This window comes from Macrotis lagotis, chromosome 1, assembly GCF_037893015.1.
Source record: "Macrotis lagotis isolate mMagLag1 chromosome 1, bilby.v1.9.chrom.fasta, whole genome shotgun sequence".
NCBI classification, from domain to species: Eukaryota; Metazoa; Chordata; class Mammalia; order Peramelemorphia; family Peramelidae; genus Macrotis; species Macrotis lagotis.
Genome location: NC_133658.1, coordinates 324,639,350 through 324,658,465, shown reverse-complemented (window position 1 = coordinate 324,658,465; position 19,116 = coordinate 324,639,350). Strand labels below are relative to the sequence as shown.

Below are 19,116 nucleotides of genomic sequence, written 5' to 3'. Positions count from 1 at the left end.
AGAGTTAAGAGTAATCTGGGATATTACTTTTAGTTTAGTGGTGTGGTTGTTAGTTAGATTTCTAGGAGTGGAAGAATGGGAGGAGAGGATGTAGAGGCAGTAAGAATATAAATCTTTTTCTCTCCTAGAAGTTTAGTTGTAAAAGGGAAGTTTTTGCAAATGAGGTACTAGTTAGACTTGTTCAAGATGGCAATTCAAAAAGGGGGTTTGGTTACCCATAGGCCTCTACCTTCTACCACAACTTTCCCTGTCAGAAAGCAAAGATCAACCTGGGCACCTTTGTATCCTTAATTTTTTTTTTAATTTTAAATTTTGTTTTGAACATAAGCACTTCGAAAATATAATTTCCATATATTTGCAAATAGCGAATCTTCATGGAACCATGAATCTCAATTTCAAACTGCTTTGCCTTCTTATAAAGTATATATAACTTTACACATTGCTTTCAAAACTGAACTACTTTTGCTCCCTTTTGAACCTCCTTTTTGTTCTCTTCTGTGCATTCAAAAAAACTTTGATTTGACCTCTTTTTTGGGGAAAGGAGTTAGGTCACAAACTCCCAACTCTCCTGTTCTCCATTATCCAAAAGAAAGAAAGAAAAAAAACCCTTGTATAAAACAAATATTAAGCAGAATGAATTCACACAGCAGTCATGTCCAACAAAGTATATATCTGCACCTTCTGACCATCATGTCTCTGCCACATGGTATGTAACATGCTTCATCATGGGTCCCATAGAAACATGGTTGGTCATTGCTCTGTTCAGAGATGAGTTTCTCAAAATTATGTTACTTTTTCATTTTATCCTTGTAGAACACAATTCTCCTATTCTCTTCAATTTTTACTACTCAGGATTCTCTGGAATGATCACTTTTCATGATTTCTTTTTTTAATTCTGACTGGCATGTATTTTATTTTTTTCCTACAAAATCTATGAAATCGAAGCACATTTATTTGTACCTTACAGTGGTATTGTTAAGAACCTTTGTAAATTTTTTTTGAGTGACATTTTGGTTTATTTATATTATTACAATAATCTTGTGAGAGTGAACATAAACTACCCCCCCAAATGATAGCGAAACCTCAAGAATAGTGAGAGAGAGAAAAAATGTACTTCAGTCTGTGTTCAAGATTCCAATGGTTCTGTCTCTGAGATGAGTTGCCTTTATCTTTAAAGTCCACCAGAGAAGTTGCTTCAATATTTTTCCCACAGTTACTATTACTAGCTGTATTTCCCTCCACTCTATTCCTCCCCTCTCTCATTTATTCTGTTCTTTTTCTTCTTTCACGCTGTCCCTGCTCAGAAATGTGTTGTATCTGAGTACCCTCTCCCATAATCATCCCTCTTTTCTTTCACCTACTCCCCCTTTCCTCTCCTCATTCCCCCTCATCCCATTCTTTTCCTCTCATTTTTCTCTAGGGTAAGATACATTTCTATACCCTACTGAGTGTGTATGTTATTTCCTCTCTGAGCCATTTCTGATGAGAATGAATGCTTACTCATTCCCCCTTGCCTTCCCCTGTTCCACTCCATTGAAAAAGCTTTTCCTTTTTTAAAAATATATTTATTAATTTATTTTTTAAAGTTTACAATTTTCCCCCAAATCTCACTTCCCTCTCCCCACCCCACAGAAGGCAGTCTGTCAGTCTTTACATTGTCATGCTATACATTGATCTAAATTGAATGTGTTGAGAGAAATCATACCCTTAAGAAAAAAAATACAAGAGATAGCAAGATTACATAATAGGATAACTTTTTTTTTAATTGAAGGTCTTTGGTCTTTGTTCAAACTCCTCAGTTCTTTCTCTGGATACAGATGGTGTTCTCCATTGCAAATACCGGAAAATTGTTCCTAATTGTTGCACTTATGAAATGGGCAAGTCCATTAAGGTTGATCATCACCCCTTTGTTATTGTTAGGGTGTACAATGTTCTTCTGGTTCTGTACATCGTGCTCAGCATCAGTTCATGCAAATCCCTCCAGGCTTCTCTGAATTCCCATCACTCCTGGTTTCTAATAGAACAATAATGTTCCATAACATACATATGCCACAATTTTTTCACCCATTCCCCTGTTGATGGGCATTCACTCAATTTCCAATTCTTTGCCACCACAAAAATATTTTTGTATTAGTGATGGTTTTTACCCTTTTTCATGATCTTTTCAGGGTATAGACCAATAGTGGTATTGAAAAATTTTTTCTTGACTCTTTTATGTGAAATATCTTAGTTTTTTTTTCCTCTCCTTTCTCTTCCTCCCAATACTTTCCTTTATCACCCATTGACTCGATCTTTGTACCATATTATACTGTTATATTCAACTTTCTGTGCCTTGTCTGTATATGCTCCTTCTAACTGCTCTTATGAGAAGGTTCATATGAGTTAAGAATACAAGCAATTTAACATCATTAAGTTCCTCATAATTAGTCCTTCTCATATACCCCCTCTGTGGTTTACCCAAGTCTTGTAACTTGGAGATAAAACTTCTGTTCAGCTCTGGTTGTTTAATAGGAAAGTTTGAAAGTCCCGTTGAATGTCTATCTTTTCCCATGAAAAAGGATCTTCAGTTTTGCTGTGTATTTGATTCTGTGTTGTAAACCATGCTCTTTTGCCTTCCAGAATATCATATTCCAAGCGAGCCTTTACAATAGATGCTGCCAGATCCTGTGTAATCCTGACTGTAGAGCCACAGTAGTTGAATTGCTTGTTTCTGGCAGCTTTTGGTATTTTCTCTTTGAATTGGGAGTTTGGGAATTTGGCTATAATATTCCTGGTAGTTTTTCTTTTGGGATCTCTTTCAGGAAGTGATTGGTGAATTCCCTCAATTTCTATTTTACTCTCTCCTTCTAGGATCTCAGGGCAATTTTGCTGTATTATTTCATGAAAAATGAAGTCTAGCCTCTTTTCCTGGTTGTGACTTTCAGGTAGCTCAATAATTTTTAAATTGTCTCTTCTGGATCTGTTTTTGAGGTCAGTTGTTTTTCCATTGAGATTTTTCACATTTTCTTCTAATTTTTGTTTCTTTTGATATTGTTTTATTGTTTCTTGATTTCTCACAAAGTCCTAAGATTCCTTTAGTTCCATTCTTCATTTGAAGTAGTTATTTTCTTCAGAGAGCTTTTTTTTATCTCCTTTTCCATCTGGCCAATTCTGATTTTTAAGGCATTCTTCTCCTTATTTGCCTTATGGGTTGCTTTTTCCATTTGGCCTGAACTGGTTTTTAATATATTATTTTCTTCAATTTTTTTTGTATTTCTTCAACCAAGCTGCTGACTTGGTTTTCATGATTTATCTTCAATGCTCTCATTTTTTCCTTCCATTTTTCTCCCTACTTCCCTTAATTGCTTTTCAAAGTCTTTTTTTGAGTTCATCTATAGCCTGAGCCCATTTTCTATTTCTCTTGGAGGCTTTGGATACAGAAGTTTCGACTTTGTCATCTTCTGAATGTATATTTTGATCCTCAATGGGACCAAAGTAATTTTCTGTGTTCAGGTTCTTCTTTTTCTATTGTTTGCCCATTTCCTCAGCTTATGACTGATTTGCCACACTTTCCAAGGCTTCGGTGTTTTTTTGGGATAGCCCACAGGGACCTAAATTCCTCTAAGGTCTTATGAGAGTCTCTGACTGCTCTCTTTTCTGTATTCTAGTCTGTGCATGACCATAAGTCCTCCGCTCTGCCCTGGAGCTGTGAGGAGTGTCCCTGCTTGGCCTTGATGGTATGAGAGACCAAATTGCAACCTGGATTTGAGGTTGGCAAACAGAGTTCTGCCCCAGTGAGAGCAGAGATATCTCTGCAGTCTCCCCCAATCCCCTTACCTTCTATGGACTGGGCACTCTGAAAGTGCTGAGTGGTTTCACCAGTTCTCAGTGCAGGGCTGCCCTGAGGTAGGCTCTCTGTGCTCACTCTGGGGCAGCAGAGTTCTATCACTATCCCTTTGAGCTGTCCCCAGTGATCCCTGGGTCAAGAGGTCTTGAAACTACCTGCTCTGCCTGGGACCCAGGCACTTCATGGGCTGTTCCTGGCATGCTGGAGCTGATTTGCTCAGGCCTGGCTGCATTGCACTGTGACTCTTTCCAAGCCCTGCTCCTGGTGAAAGAGACCTTTCTTTTTTTTTAATTTAATATTTATTCTCATTTTGTACAAATAATGTTTTTTAATACATTAATAAAATATTCTTGTTTAAGAGTAAACAAAATACCCCCTCTCCCAATAAAACATAGACTTGCTTGAGTGATAAAGTAAAGGGCAGAGAAAAAAATTAAAATTAAAATAAAAATAGTAATAATTGTAGATATGGCCAGGTGGTGCAGTGGATGGAGCAACAGCCTTGGAGCCAGGAGCACTCGAGCCCATATCCAGCCCTGTATATCCAACAATCACCCAGCTGTGTGACATGTAAGCCACCCCAACCCCACTGCCCTGCAAAAACCAAAAAAAGAAAAAAAAAGACCCAAAATAAAATAAAATAGTAATAATAGTAGGGGTGGCTGGGTGGCAGACAGAGCATTGGCCCTTGAGCCAGGAGCCACCTAGGTCCAAATCCGGCCTCAGACACTCAACAGTCACCCTGCTATGCATCTTCAGGCAGGCCACCCAGCCCCCTTTGCCCTGCACCCCCCCCAATAATAATAATAATAAAAATGTGCTGCAGTCTTTGTTCCAACACCAACAACTCTGTTGTGGGTGGATCACATTCTTTATTATAAGTCTATCACAAAAGTTACTTCCATATTTTTCCACCATTGCCATTGCTGATCACAACTCCCTCCTTTCGTACTTCTCCACTACCATGTACTATATTTTCTCTTTCCTTTCAGTCTGACTCTGCTGTAGGGTAGTTGAGTGGCACAGCAGACAGATCCCTGGCTTTGGGGCCAAGAGGCCCCGAGCCCCCATACCACCCCTTAGGCCCAGCATCCGCCTGGCCCTGTGGTCCCAGACAGGCCATTCAATCCCAGCCCCTTGCAAGAAGTAAAAAAGAAAATGTGTTATATCTGACCACTCTCCCTCCATGGTCCATTCTCTCCTCCATCACTCATACCCCCCCCCTCTTCCCCTCTGTCCCCCCCCTTCTTACTCCAGATGCCTATACCCCATTGAACATATATGCTGTTTCCTCTCCTAGCCACCTCTGATGAGAGCGAGGATTCCCTCATTCCCCCTTGCCTTCCCCCTTCCATATCATTGCAATTGTAATAAAGAAAAATCTTATATGAAATATCTTAGCCTATTCCTCATCTCCTTTTTCTTTCTCCCATTACATTTCCCTTTTTATCTATTGACTCCATTTTTACACTACAATATATCTTCAAATTCAGTTTTCTCCTGTGCTTCATATATAAAAGCTCCCTCTACCTGCTCTATTAAATGAGAGGGTTCATATGAGTATTATCAGTGTCATTTTTCTATACAGGAATACATGCAGTTCATCATCATTAAGTCCCTCATATTTTCCTCTTCTCCTCCAATCTCTATGCTTGTCCTGTATTTGAAGATCAAACCTTCTGTTCAGCTCTGGCCATTCCAACAGGAACATTTGAAATTCCCCTGGTTCATTGAAAGTCCATCTTTTTCCCTGGAAGAGGACATTCAGTTCTGCTAGGTAGTTGATTCTCGGTTGCATTCTAAGCTCTTTTGCCTTCTGGTATATTATATTCCAAGCCCTATGAGCTTTTAATGTAGTTGCTGCTAAGTCCTGTGTGATCCTGACTGCAGCTCCACAGTATTTGAATTGTGTACTTCTGGCTGCTTGTAATATTTTCTCTTTGACTTGGGAGTTCTGGAATTTGGCTATAATATTCCTGGGGGGTTGTTTTGTTTGGATCTCTTTCTTGGGGAGATGGGTGGATTCTCTCCATTTCTATTTTTCCCTCTGCTTCTAGGATATCAGGGCAATTTTCCTGTAGTAATTCTTTGAAAATGATGTCAAGGCTCTTTTCCTGATCATGACTTTCAGGTATTCCAATAATTTTTAGATTAGCTTTCCTAAATATGTTTTCCATATCAGTTGTTTTTTCAATGAGATGTTTCACATTTTCTTCTAATTTTTCATTCTTTTGGTTTTGAAGTATTGAGTCCTGATTTTTCATAAATTCATCTATCTCCCTCAGTTCTGTTCTTTGTCTGAAGGATTTGTTTTCCTCAGAGAGCTTTCTTATCTCCTTTTCCATCTGGCCAATTTTGCTTTTTAAATAATTCTTCTCCTCAATAACTTTTTGAACTGTTTTATCCATTTGACCTAAGCTGGTTTTTAGCATGCTATTTTCTTCAGCATTTTTTTGGATTTCCTTGACTAAGCTGCTGACTTCATTTTCATGTTTTTCCTGCATCTCTCTCCTTTCTTTTCCCAGTTTTTCTTCTATCTTCCTCATTTGATTTTCAAAGTCTTTTTTGAGCTCTGTCATAGCCTGAGCCCAATTTCTGTTTTTTCTTGGGAGTATTCAGATGCAGGAGCTTGTGCTTCCTCATCTTCAAACTGAGTGTTTTGATCCTTCTTGGGCTCACAGCTAAAATGTTTCTCAATGGTGTTCCCCTTTTTTCTCTGCTTGCTCATTTTCACAGCCTAAAGCCTGTTTTTGGGGTGCTTCCTGAGCTTTTGGGACACTCCCACAAGGATGTCAGTGTGTGAAGCTCTGTCCTCCCTCCTCATATGCGCCCCCTTCTGCCACATGGCTGAGATGGTTGGGGTCCTGCTGTTCTGTGGGGGGGACCTAGACTGTGATCAGGATCTGAATGTGGTCAGAACCCCAGCCTCTTGTTTCAGGGGTAGAGGACAGAGCTAGACAGTCTCTCTCTTCACTCCCCTCCCTCAGCTCAATGGCCTCTTTCCCTGGGGGCTCTGGCTTACCAGCTCCACCTGCTTCTGTTTCCTGGATCTGGGCTGCTGCAAGACCAAGTTGCTTGCTGTGTGCCCTGAGGGCTAGGCTTTATGTACGCTCTCTGGCACAGGTCTTCTGCTGTTCCCCCAGGTTGTGCCTGGTGCTCCCTGGGGTGTAGTTCAGGAAACTCCCCCGCTACTGTGAGCCGTACTCCCAGCACGTTGGGACTGCCTCCAGGAGGCTGAATTTCTTTTGCTCTGGCGGGCCACCCATCCGACCCTGGGGAGCAGAGCCTTTCTGCTCTTTTCCAGGTTACCTTGAGTAGGAGAACTGCCTCACTGGGTCCCTCTGTATGTTCTGTCTGTTGAAAATTTAGTTAGAGTCCTTAGTTTATAAGTTTTATGAGAGAGCACCTAAGAGAAGTTCCTTTCTTGTCGTCATCTTGACTCTGCCCCCGAAAGAGACCTTTCTTGTGGAACTTCTAAATTGTCTTCAACTGGGAAATTGTATAATTGTATCACTCAGTCTTTCTGTAGGTTCTGCCCCTCTAAATTTTGGGTAGAGTCATAATTTGATGACTTTTGGAGTTTTTTGGGAAACGAGTTTCTGGGAATTCCTGCCTTCATGCTGTCATGTTGGCTCCACCCCCCCTTTTGTATCCCATTATTACTGTGCCACCAATGCCATCAGAACAGGGGTTCTTAAATTTTTTGATATAAATAAAGATCATTCATTATACATTACAGAGTTCACTGTTTTCTTTTTATTAAAATATATAATAGTATTTATTCTTTTCTAGTCCTTTGGCACTTCTCTCATTCTAAATGAGTTTGATTAAAAAAAACCTTGACCTTTTTTTTAAACTGCAGATATTTTCTGATATATACATACATATATCTATAGCTATATATCTTATTCCTTCTATTCTTTGTAATGAAATTTAAAAAAATATTGTAGCATTAGTGTTTGATAGCATATGCAGAATTTTATATTTCACTTTGGACATCCCTTTGTCAATCTGGCAAAGACTCTGGACTCCAGATAATGTTTTTGAGTGCATAATATATATAGAATTTAAATTATATTGAAATAGTTACCATTTTTTTTTGCAATGCAGTGGGGTTAAGTTACTTGCCCAAGGTCACACAGCTAGGTAATTATTAAGTGTCTGAGGTCACATTTGAACTCAGGTTCTCCCTTCTCCAGGGTTGTGCTTTATCCACTGTGCCATCTAGCTGCCCATTATCACATTTTTTAAAGAAAAAAGTTCCCAGAACCCAGGTTAAGAACTCTTGCTTTGAATATCTTTTCTAGTCCAACCATTCCCTTTTAGATTTCTCAGGTTCTCCTATCCTGGCCCCTGCTCTGTGAAAACCTTTCATCCACTTTGAAGTGGTGGTAAAGGAAGTGTGAGTTGGGTTGTCATCCTTGATGGAGCTCAAATCCTGATGGAGTCTGCCTAGTTTTGAGGCAGAGTACTGCATGTTCCCTAAAGGAAATGTAAGGACATTTAAAAATCAGTGTTATTGTCTATTCCTTTTTCAATTGTGACTTGGGTGGAAAATACTCTGTGGGTTGTAGCAAAAGTAGTTAGAGGAAAGAAGAGATTCCTTGGCTTCAGTGCTTTTAACTTGATTTTCAGGTTCTTCCAGGAAGTCAAATATCTTTGATTTACCTACATAACCCCCACTGATTCTATTTTTAGATCTCCCTAGAATTGCTATTGCTTTAACCACCTAGGTACTAAGAGCAGAAGGGATGGATCATGTCTGTCTCTCCACAGGCTGTGTATCTATGGAACATTTTAACTAGGTTAAAGAGGCCATTCCTTGCCTCATTTTAGATAAGTAGAATGTCCCTGCATCCTGCAGGTAAAGGACATGGGTTCTAATCCCTTTTCTGCTTGCCAGCTGACTGACCTTGTGTGAGTCACTTCTCTCTGTACCTCTGGTTACTCCTCTACAAAAGGAGGGGGGTTGAACTAGTTGATCTTTAAGATGCCTTCCAGTCCTAAATTCTCTGACCCCTTTGGACATTTCCTACTGCTGGACTGTACCCCTGAGTGAGCAGTAATGAGCACTTTAATGTGCTGACTTGTCAAATCCTTTCTTGGTACATTAGAACAAAAGTTGCTCCTTTCTCATTAGAACCCTCTTTGTGCGGGTGTCTTTAATCAATTGCTTCTCTAGGGACAATATTTTTAGAAGTTGTATTTTTCACTCTCTCACTTGCTTTCCCTTTTGGAAATTCTTTTCCCTTTGCTGAATGAAATGAACTAATGAGATGCCATGAGAGTTCGGGCCAGTGTTAATTGGAATCGGCATACAAGAGCTGCTGTGCACATGTACTCTCTTTTTACCCTGGCTTCCCTAAATTCCTTCTCTCTGTCTCCTTGGCACAGGTTGCACAGACGGCAGATGGTGTGGACGCTGACCTCTGGAAAGACGGCTTATTTAAATCCAAGGTTACCAGATACTTGTGTTTCACAAGATCATTTTCTAAAGAAAATGTAAGTCCAATAGTGCCTTCCATTGATGAACTAAATACCAGATATTTATGGTTCTCTTGGAGATTTCTTTATCCCTTTCATGACTGTTTTTATTCTCTAAAGATAACTTAATCACATTTTTAGTAAAATGAATGGATTTGCTTGACCTGCTGTAAAGTCATAGCACACAATGCTTATAAAGCACCTACTGTTGTACAGAATAGACAAAAAGTTCAGATAAAAAAATGGTACCTGCCCTCAAGGAATTCATAATCCAGTGGAGAAACTTTGATGGATTTGAATGTTTGAGACCTGGCTTCAACATTTTATTTAGCTTTGGAGATTTGTACAAGTAACTTAATCAACTTTGTACTCTCTTAAATCAGAATTATATTTATATTACCTTTATATATTTTATATTATCTATTTACTACTGACATGTTATATTACTGTATATATATATATATATATATATATATATATATATATATATATATATATATATTGATGAACTGTGAGAAAAGCATTTTAAAATTTTGGTAATTAGTAAATAAAGAGTAATTAGTAGTTACTGTGTCTGTTATTGTTATCATTATTACTATTAGTACTAATATTAGTATATTACAGAGAGGTACACTAGAGATCATCTCATCTAGCCTTTTCATTTTACAGAGGAAGAAACTGCTTCCCAGATAGGTTAAGTTGCTTGACTAAGAAAAGAGTATGGCATTTAGAGTCAGAAAACCTGACTTTAAATCCCTCCTCTGCTCCTTAATAACTGTATAATTTTGTGTAAGAGATTGCTACTCACAGGACTTTGGTCCCCTCAATTTCAAAAGAAGAATGTCAGAATAAATGATCTCCAAGTTCCCTTCCAAAAATCTATGAATCTTCCCACTCTACCATGAGATGAAGCCCAGCTAGGACCTGACCTCTAAAATCTAGTGCTGTGCTCCATCTACCACAGTGTTGCTTTGAAGGAGGAAGCAGGTGGCAAATATTACTATATACTGGTATTCAAAAACAAACTCGGGGTGGCTAGGTGATGCAGGGTAAAGCACCGGCCCTGGAGTCAGGAGTACCTGGGTTCAAATCCGGTCTCAGACACTTAATTACCTAGTTATGTGGCCTTGGGCAAGCCACTTAACCCCATTTGCCTTGCAAAAAAACCTTAAAAAAAAAGAAAAGAAAAGATAAACTTTGTTAAGAGGTTCTCAATATCATAGACATGCTTTTTGTTGTTTTTTTGTACATTGAAATGTTTGTGATTGATAATGGTGGTCAATTTCAAAATAAAGAAAATAAGAAAAATTGATTGGGAAGACAGAGCACCTGTTTCAAATCATAGTTCTGTTAAGTACTAGTTGAGTAACCTCTGGCAATTGAGTTTATTTCCCCTCCTTGGACCCCTCCTCTGTAAAATGAGGGGTTGGAGCAACAGGCTTCTGAGATGCCTTCTAGATCCAAACTCTATGAAGCCTATGATCTCTTAATTGTAATTTTGTTTTCCTACATAGAGTAAATTTTATGAAAATTCCCTCTCTGTAGGAAACAGAATCTTCTCTTACAAAGCTTAGGAAATCACAAAATAGTTCTTATGTAGGAATTTTCTAATGTATTATGATTTAAAGTTGATCTCTTGAGTGAATGTGTAACTGAAAAGATGGCTTAAATTATTGACTTGTTTCACAAACCTATATTCAGTGTTTCTAAGAGACTGGGTTATATATTCTTTCTATAGAATTTTCATGACAGGACATGTTTTTCCTACATCTTAAAAACCAAAAATAGCTTGTGCCTTTGGAGGGATAGGAAGAAGAGGGAAGCTCTATTACTCTTTTTCCAGGTACATTAAAATACAATTACCATGGGATCACATAGATTTAAAACTGGAAGGGCCTCATAGAAGAAGAAACTGAGACCTATAGATGTTAAATAATTTGTCTAGGATCACACAAATAATAAGCAGCAGAGGAAAGATTGAATTCAGAAGTTCTCTGGTACTTAACAAACAGTGTTTCCATTCCTGGTATCATGCTTTGTTTAACCTAAGAGCTTTCCATGGATAAAAATTCAATGAGGTTTCTCTCTCATTTCTGCCATTACGCAGTTATCTATATGGAGAGTAATGGAGGGGCTGGAATAATGGTTGCTATAAAATGGTGGGAATAATGGGGTGTTATGGGTTCATCTAGATTTTTGTTTGTTTATTTAAATCAGTCAATGTATTAGCACAAATTTAGCACAATCTATGCCAGGCATTTTGCTATAAGGTTGAGATATATAGAGCACAATATAGGTAGCCCCTGCCCTCAGGGAGCTCATATTCTAAAATGGGTGACAACATGCATACTATCTACTTATGTGTTTAAAAATGGGCAATAACTATGTTTTTATAAAGAGGTTTTCAGAGAATTCATAGGTGGAAATGTTAATCACTTAATTAAACCTTTTTACAGAAGACACAACAGAGCTTTAGAGATAGATTATTTCTTACTCAAAATAATATAGTTATAAAAAAGAGCTAGCATTTTAACATTTCTTACACAAAGTCATGTAGATATAGAAAAAAGCTAGAATTTTAAATTGGGTCTTGAAAGGATTGTCTATGAAACTGAGAATATTTTAAAATATAATTTGTTTTTCAAAATAAGTGTATGATAACACTGTACCACCCATGTTTTCAGTGAAACACTATGTGTTATGTGGTAGAAAGAGCACAGGACTGGATTTAAGAGACCTTGGCTCTAACCCAACTTAGTCACTAGAAGCAGGAAGGGAGCTTAAAGATCATCTGCCCCAACCCTTTCATTACAAATGAGAGGACTGAGGGAACCCTAAGAGCTGAAAGTGTCTTATATGATGTCACACAGATATTAAGGAGTAAACCCAGATGTTCTGACTCCAAATGCATTGCCAAATCTTTTGTCCAAATTCAGTGTCCTTTCCACTCAGTGGGTTTCTTTTGGAAAAAATTTTTTATTTTTATTTGAAGAGTATTCATTGTATTGGTTTAATATTACATTTATTCTGAATATAGATTTTCTTAAAATACAAAGTTATTGCCATAAATGGGGTTTTTAAGAGGGAAAATTATATATACACACACACATACACTAAAATCACATAAATGTGTGCATATTTATTGCAATGAGAAAGAGGTGGGAACTGAATATGTAATTTCCTTGGTAAAATGAGTTTCTAAGAGAGGATACTCTTCCTCCTAATGCAGTTAACATCTCTTTAGCACATTGTTTTAGGTACTTTGGAATATTACCTAGGGTCAGAACCAGTATTTAGTAGAGTCAGAACTTGAATCCAGGTCTTCTTGACTTTGAGACTAGCTCTCTTTCTATTATGCCATATTGCCTCTGTTTGTTACAGAAGTTTTATTTTGGTTTGTTTAACATTGCCTTTAATTCCAATAAAAATGTTTTATTCATTCTAATCATCCCTATTCTCTTTATCTTTGACACTTTGTGTCATTTTCTTCTCACAGCATGAACTAAGAATGCAATCAGACTGCTCTCAAGTTTTGCAATTTGTTAGAACAATATGGCAAATCTATTTTGAATAAAAATATTTGTACATTTATATGGAGAGCATATAATTCTTCTTTGATATTTCATTGTGGCTTTTGGTTGGGGATTATGCCTAGTATATGATTAGTTTGGTACAGTCTTCCAAGTTAGGAAAAAACTTTGAGAAGTAGCCTGATTCTGTGTGTATGTCTTCTAAGGATCAGGCTTGAAGTCATGTCTTACCACTGGAATATTTGCCCGTAGTGAATTTCTTTTTGTTTTTTTCTGGCTATATAAACTGATAAAACATTCAAATGAGTGGGTGGAAGTTGTCCAGTCTTCAACTGAGTACCATCTTCACTAATTAGCAGTAGAGAAGTTCTTCCATAGACTTACCCTTTTGCAAGTTTAGAATAATTTTTGGTCAAGGGTGGGAAAGCCCTGCATAAATGAAGTCATATATCCTTGGAGTTTTAAAGTGAATGAATAGGTTTCAGAGGGTTGTTGTTTTCTCAGATAATGAAGTGAGTCAAGGATACTATCCTGACATTGTAGGCATCTAGCTAAAGGGTACCATGACTTAGAGGGCAGCTAGATGGCACAATGGTAGAGCTCCAGCCCTGAAGTCTGAAGGACCTGAGTTTAAATGTGGCCTAGGACACTCAATACTTACTCAACTGTGTGGCCTTGGGCAAGTCACTTAATCCTGATTGCCTTGTATCCAGGGTCATCTCTAGATGTCCTGATTCATATCTGGCAACTGGACCCAGATGACTCTGGAGGAGAAAGTGAGGCTGGTGATTCAGCACAGCACCCCCTCTCTCAAATCCAATTCACTGGCTTGTCATGGCATCACCTCCCTGATGTCATAATCTTCTTTGAAAAATGCAGGACAGGGGCAGCTAGGTGGCACAGTGGACAGAGCACCAGCTCTGGAGTCAGGAGTACCTGAGTTCAAATCTGGCCTCAAACACTTAAATAATTACCTAGCTGTGTGGCCTTGGGCAAGCCACTTAACCCCATTTGCCTTGCAAAAACCTAAAAGAAAAAAAAAGAAAAATGCAGGACAAACATCATCACCATGACTTAGAGGTTTGGATCTGAAGTCAAGAATCCACATTCAACCTTAGTCATTTACTAGCTCTGTGACTCTGAGTAAATGACTCACCTTCTGTCTGCATCAGTTTCCTCATTTGTGAAATGCAGATAATAATAGCACTTACTTTCAGGGTTTTTGTGGGTTCAAATGAGATAATATTTATAAAACTCTTTGTAATTTGTAACATGCTATATAAATGCTAGTTATTCTAAATAGATTATTATTATATGAATGAAACGTAAAAGCCATCTATATATATTTGCCTCCAATTCTATTTTAATGTTTTATTGATTTTTTTTTTAAAAAAATATAATCACTAATGAATAAACTCCTCTTCCCCATAAAACCCTCTCTTATAGTAAAGATAAAGCTGAACAAACAGATAAAGCAGCTGGTAACCTATGCAGCAGTCCCTATCTTCTTTATTGAGAGATTGGGAATGCTTTTTGTCATCCTAAATTTTAAGTAGCATGGTGGGCAAGGGAGACTGCAGATTCTAGTGTATCACATACTTCTTTATTTACTTACTGATTTTAGTGATTTCAGGCATGTCCCTTTTTTTAGCTCCCTATGAAATGAAATAGCATAGTAATAACATCGCTTAGAAGGCAGGACTGGAATGAAAAGAGCAGCAGATTCAATCAAAAAAGACTTGGATTCAAGACCAGCTCTGCTGTGACCTTATGTAAGCAGAAAGAACACTGGATTTGAAATCAGAATATCTGAACTTGAAAACTTACTTTCTGAATGAGCATGGGCAAATTGTTTAACCTCTTAACCTCTTGTACCTCTTGTTATCTCATTTCTTAAACCAGACAATCTTGAAGATCTGATCCAGCTCCATGTCTCATGACCCTTTCTAAATCTCAGGTCTTATCTGTTAGAAAAGAGTGTTGGATCACTTAACCCCATTGCCTTGCAAAAACCAAAAAAAAAAAAAAAGGTGTTGGAATAGAGTTACCTTCCATCCTAAGATTCCCTTGATTTCAAGGTTTTCATATATATATATATATATCAGATAGGGCACTGGTGTATTGGAGCATGCCCAGAGAGAGATGCCTGAGGGTTGTTGAGGGATCTCAGAGCTTCATCATGTGATAGTCACTTGAAAGAAATGTGTAGGCATGGCGAAGACCCTAAGGTAAACTAGCTGTGTCAAAATAATTATTGAACCACTATGGACAAAGAATCATCCTACTTGGCCTCAGAGAAGAGGACTGGGATCAATAGATGGAAACTGAAAAGAGACAGATTTCAGCTCAGAATAAAGAAGACCTTCCTGATGACGAGTTGTGCACAGTTGGCACCTGTTAGGAAAACAATGATTTCCCCTTCCTGGAGGTGTTTGAGTAGAGCCTATTTAAAAGGGATTTATTCTTTAGAGGGTTTGAATTAAATGAGTTTGAGGTCCTGAACCTTTCATTTATTCAACAATATTCATATGATCATAGGATTTTGGAACTTTAAGAGACCTTAGGACTCATTAGTTCAACCTTCTCATTTTACAGGTGAGGAAACAGACCCAAAGAGAATAAATAATTTACTGGAGTTATGCAGATGATTAAGTAGTTGAGCTGGATTTAAAGCCAGGTCTTAACTGGACTCCTTATTTAGTACTCCCTTGATTGTACCTTGTTATGACTTATTCACCAAAGAGGTTCAAAGTATCAGTTTTGTTCAGAGCATTCAACCTTAGGTCTTAGAGTCAGGGGTGTTAGAGTTTAGTTAAAATGATGGAGCCTTCATTCCCCCAGAACTCCTTGTCCATCAGGAGGATAGGGATAAGCTACAAAGATGGTAATAATGCACAATAGTACTACATAAGTTTAAATGCATTGTGAGCTAAGGGGTGGACCAGGAAGGATTATAATCTTAATGTTAGGCAAAGAGTACCTTCTCTTTCCTGAAAAAAGACGACTTTCCATTTATTGTAAGGACTTATGTCAATGACAACAGATATTTCTAGAATATTTTCTAGGGCTTGAGATTGCTTGGATTTTAATTAATTAGGTAAGTAGCTAGCAGCCTCATCTCAGGAGTTTGGGGAGGCCAGTCTGGAATCTAAGACAGCCATAGCTCCCCCCCCCCCCCCCATCATTTTTATTAATACAGAATCCTGGGGCTGGAGCGACATTGCTTGCTGTGGAAAGATCGAGATTAATTGTACTTTTCATGCACTGTACTTTCTGCATTACCTGTAATAATAATGTACATAGATTAGGTAGGGAGGATATTAAACAGAAGGATTTATGAACATTTGAATATTAAGTTGGTTATCTGTGGCCACCTTAAATGCAAGGTTGTCAAAAATAATTACAGTATACTAGCAAATACCGGCTACCAGAGACAATATAAATACCCTGAGTCAGTGCATATTGGGCTTTTGGCATGAATCATTTGCTCAACAAGGATTGGGAATATGTTTCTCATATTTATGAGGAGGAAATGAAAGAGAGCATGAGATGGGGGAGGGGAGAGGAACAAGCAAAATTAATGGTGTCGCAGACCTAATGTATGAAGCCCATTACAGTGGTTGCTTGGTGTAAGAAGGGACCACACTTTTAACTATACGAAGCCCAAGCAATACAGACCCACATTTTTACCTCCTGTGGAGAATTTTTAGGTGTTTCTTTGGGTGGTCACCATCACAAATGATCTCATGTAGTTGTGAATGTTCTTGAATGATTCAAGGATGCACAAGTAGCCTCCTCCACTGATGCAGATTACAGCCTTTCCTTGCTGAGCAGGTGGTCTCCTTATTACTGTGACCTTGACAATCCATCCCTTGGTGTCTATCCCTCTGGTTAATAGTTTTTCTATAGTTAGGCTGATCTTTGAAAGATCCACATGTCCAGCTTTTGAAGGACCCACTAGATCCTGGGTCTTAGGGCCCCCAGGCTTCTGTGCTGCATGATATAGGAAAGAATTCATGTTGTACTACCCCCAGTCCCCCTTCCTTGAGTACAAGGGTGAGTTTCAATTTTGTGTTTTTCTTCCTAGCACGTAGTGTGAAGGTCAATTTGCTAATCTAGAGAAGGAAAATAATACTTACATTATACTTCAGAGGGTAGGAGTGAGGAAAGTTATCTTTGTAAAGCTTAAAAGTGCTATTGAAAAGGGAATCATGAAGAGTCCTATTAGAAGTGAGAATATGGAAGGTAGAGTGAGAGTCAGGAGATCTGGTTTGAAATTCCAGTCTGGTTTTTTATTTATGTTACCTGAGTGCTTATGGAAAATTATGTCAAAATGAGGTTGCCTGGAGAAGTTCGATATTGTATATCACTTTCATGATGGCATGCTTGCCTGGGTTCTGGATAGTGGACGATGTTCTTGTGATTTCCCAGTCACCAATGAAATGAATCAAGGCTGCATCCTTTCTTTCGTGATGTATTCAGCCATGTTATCAAACACCTTCACAGGTTCACAAGGTCAGTTATCTTACTGTCGGAAAATTCAACTGGAAAAGGCCCATACCAAGACTAAAGTGGAAGGACTATAGGTGAATGATCTTCTATTTGTAGATGTTTGTGCACTCAATCAGCCTTTGAAGGTGAGATGCAACAAAGTATGGATAAATTCTCTGCTGCTTGTGATAATTTTGGCCTTACTATTAACACCAAGGAAATGCAGGTGCTCCATCACCCAGTGCCACACCCTCCACATGTACAACCATCGATTATAGCAAATGGAGAAGTTTTGACACTGAGATTGACATATACATTGTCAGAGCTAGTTCAGTATTTGGGAGGCTATGAAAGAAAGTGTGGGGGAGAAGAGGTATTAGATTAATTACCAAACTGATGGTCTAAAGAGCCATCTTGATGACTCATGGTTGTATGCCTGTGAAACCTGGACAGTCTGCCAGCACCATGCCAGGAAACTGAATAGCTTCCATTTAAATTGTCTTAAGAAGATTCTGAAGATCACCTGGCAGATACTGAGGTCCTTTCGCAAGCTAAACTGACAAATAATTCTGTTATTACAGAGAGCGCAAGTCTGATGGGTTGGCCATCTTGTTTGAATGCCAAACATAGGCTTGCCAAAAAGACTTTTATGAAGAACTCACACAGGGCAAGTACTCATGGAGGCTCAGAAGATGTAATACAGGGACATTCTCAAATTCTCTCTTGAAAACTTTGGAATTGATTGTCAGCATGGGAGATACTGACATAGGACTGCCCAGCATGCCCTCATCAGAGAGGATTCTCTACTCTTTGAGCAGGGTAGAATGGAAGCCGCTCAAAGGAAACTGAGATGAGTAAGTTCAGAGTACCCCCGCCAAGTGTTCAGATGGACTATTTGTGCCTGACCTGTGGTAGAGCATTCTGAGCTCATATTAATCTGATCAGTCACAGTTGGTCATATTGTAACTTGTCTTTAAAAGTGATGTCCTTCTTTGATAACGAAGGACAAGAACCAACTACCAACTAACTAATTTACTTGGTTCACAAATCACAATCCCTCTTTGGGCCTTAGTTTCTCTTTTCTTAAATGATATAGTTGGATTGGATTATTTCTTATATTCATTGTAGTTCTGAATCTTATGTTTCTGTATGTCAGATTCCTAACATTTTTAGTGATTATGCTTTGATTTGCTTATTAGACCATATCCAATTTAAACTCCAGACTGAGTGGCTATCCTAGCCCCAGTGTGTACAAAGCATAGACTGGATTCCCTACTTGTATTTCAAAGCGTGCAGGATCAACTGTTAAGTTGCATTCTCTGAAGGCCTGAATTTTTTTTCTCATTTTATAGATTCAGAGGTATGCTGAACATCCTCAATCATACCAATATGTAGAGAGAAATGCTTATTTTTCCCTTTAATTTATAAAGAAAAATACTAGTCATTGCTTGGTGGTTGTGACACAGTGATTAGCTGAACAATCATGTATTTGTTCAGTGAAAGTGGGGACTTCCCATCTTTGGGTTGCAGGGCTTCTGTTCTATGAGATAGTTATGATAATATACAATGTGAAACTGGTTTTATCTGGTTATTTAATATGAGAAAGAAAAAAACAAATTGGAAATTACACTGTAATGATTTTATGAAAGATTCAAATGGCCTAATATTTTGAGGTGTGATTGAGCTTAACATTCAGTCCAAAACTTGAAAGATTGCCTGTGAGTGCCAACTTGCTTAAGATATAATTGTTCCTTAATAACAAAGACAATTAAGAGAATTAAGATT

The 19,116-nt window shown here is 38.2% G+C and overlaps 1 protein-coding gene across 6 annotated transcripts in view; it reads left to right on the top strand.

Moving 5' to 3' along the window:
* MVB12B (multivesicular body subunit 12B) overlaps positions 1-19,116 on the top strand; it is a 322,603-nt gene that overhangs the window by 77,548 nt on the left and 225,939 nt on the right. For all 6 annotated transcript variants that reach the window (XM_074211557.1, XM_074211553.1, XM_074211552.1 and 3 more), the window contains one exon: positions 9,221-9,328. In XM_074211557.1, coding sequence (XP_074067658.1) covers positions 9,221-9,328 — 108 coding nt within the window. The remainder of the gene's footprint in view (positions 1-9,220; positions 9,329-19,116) is intronic.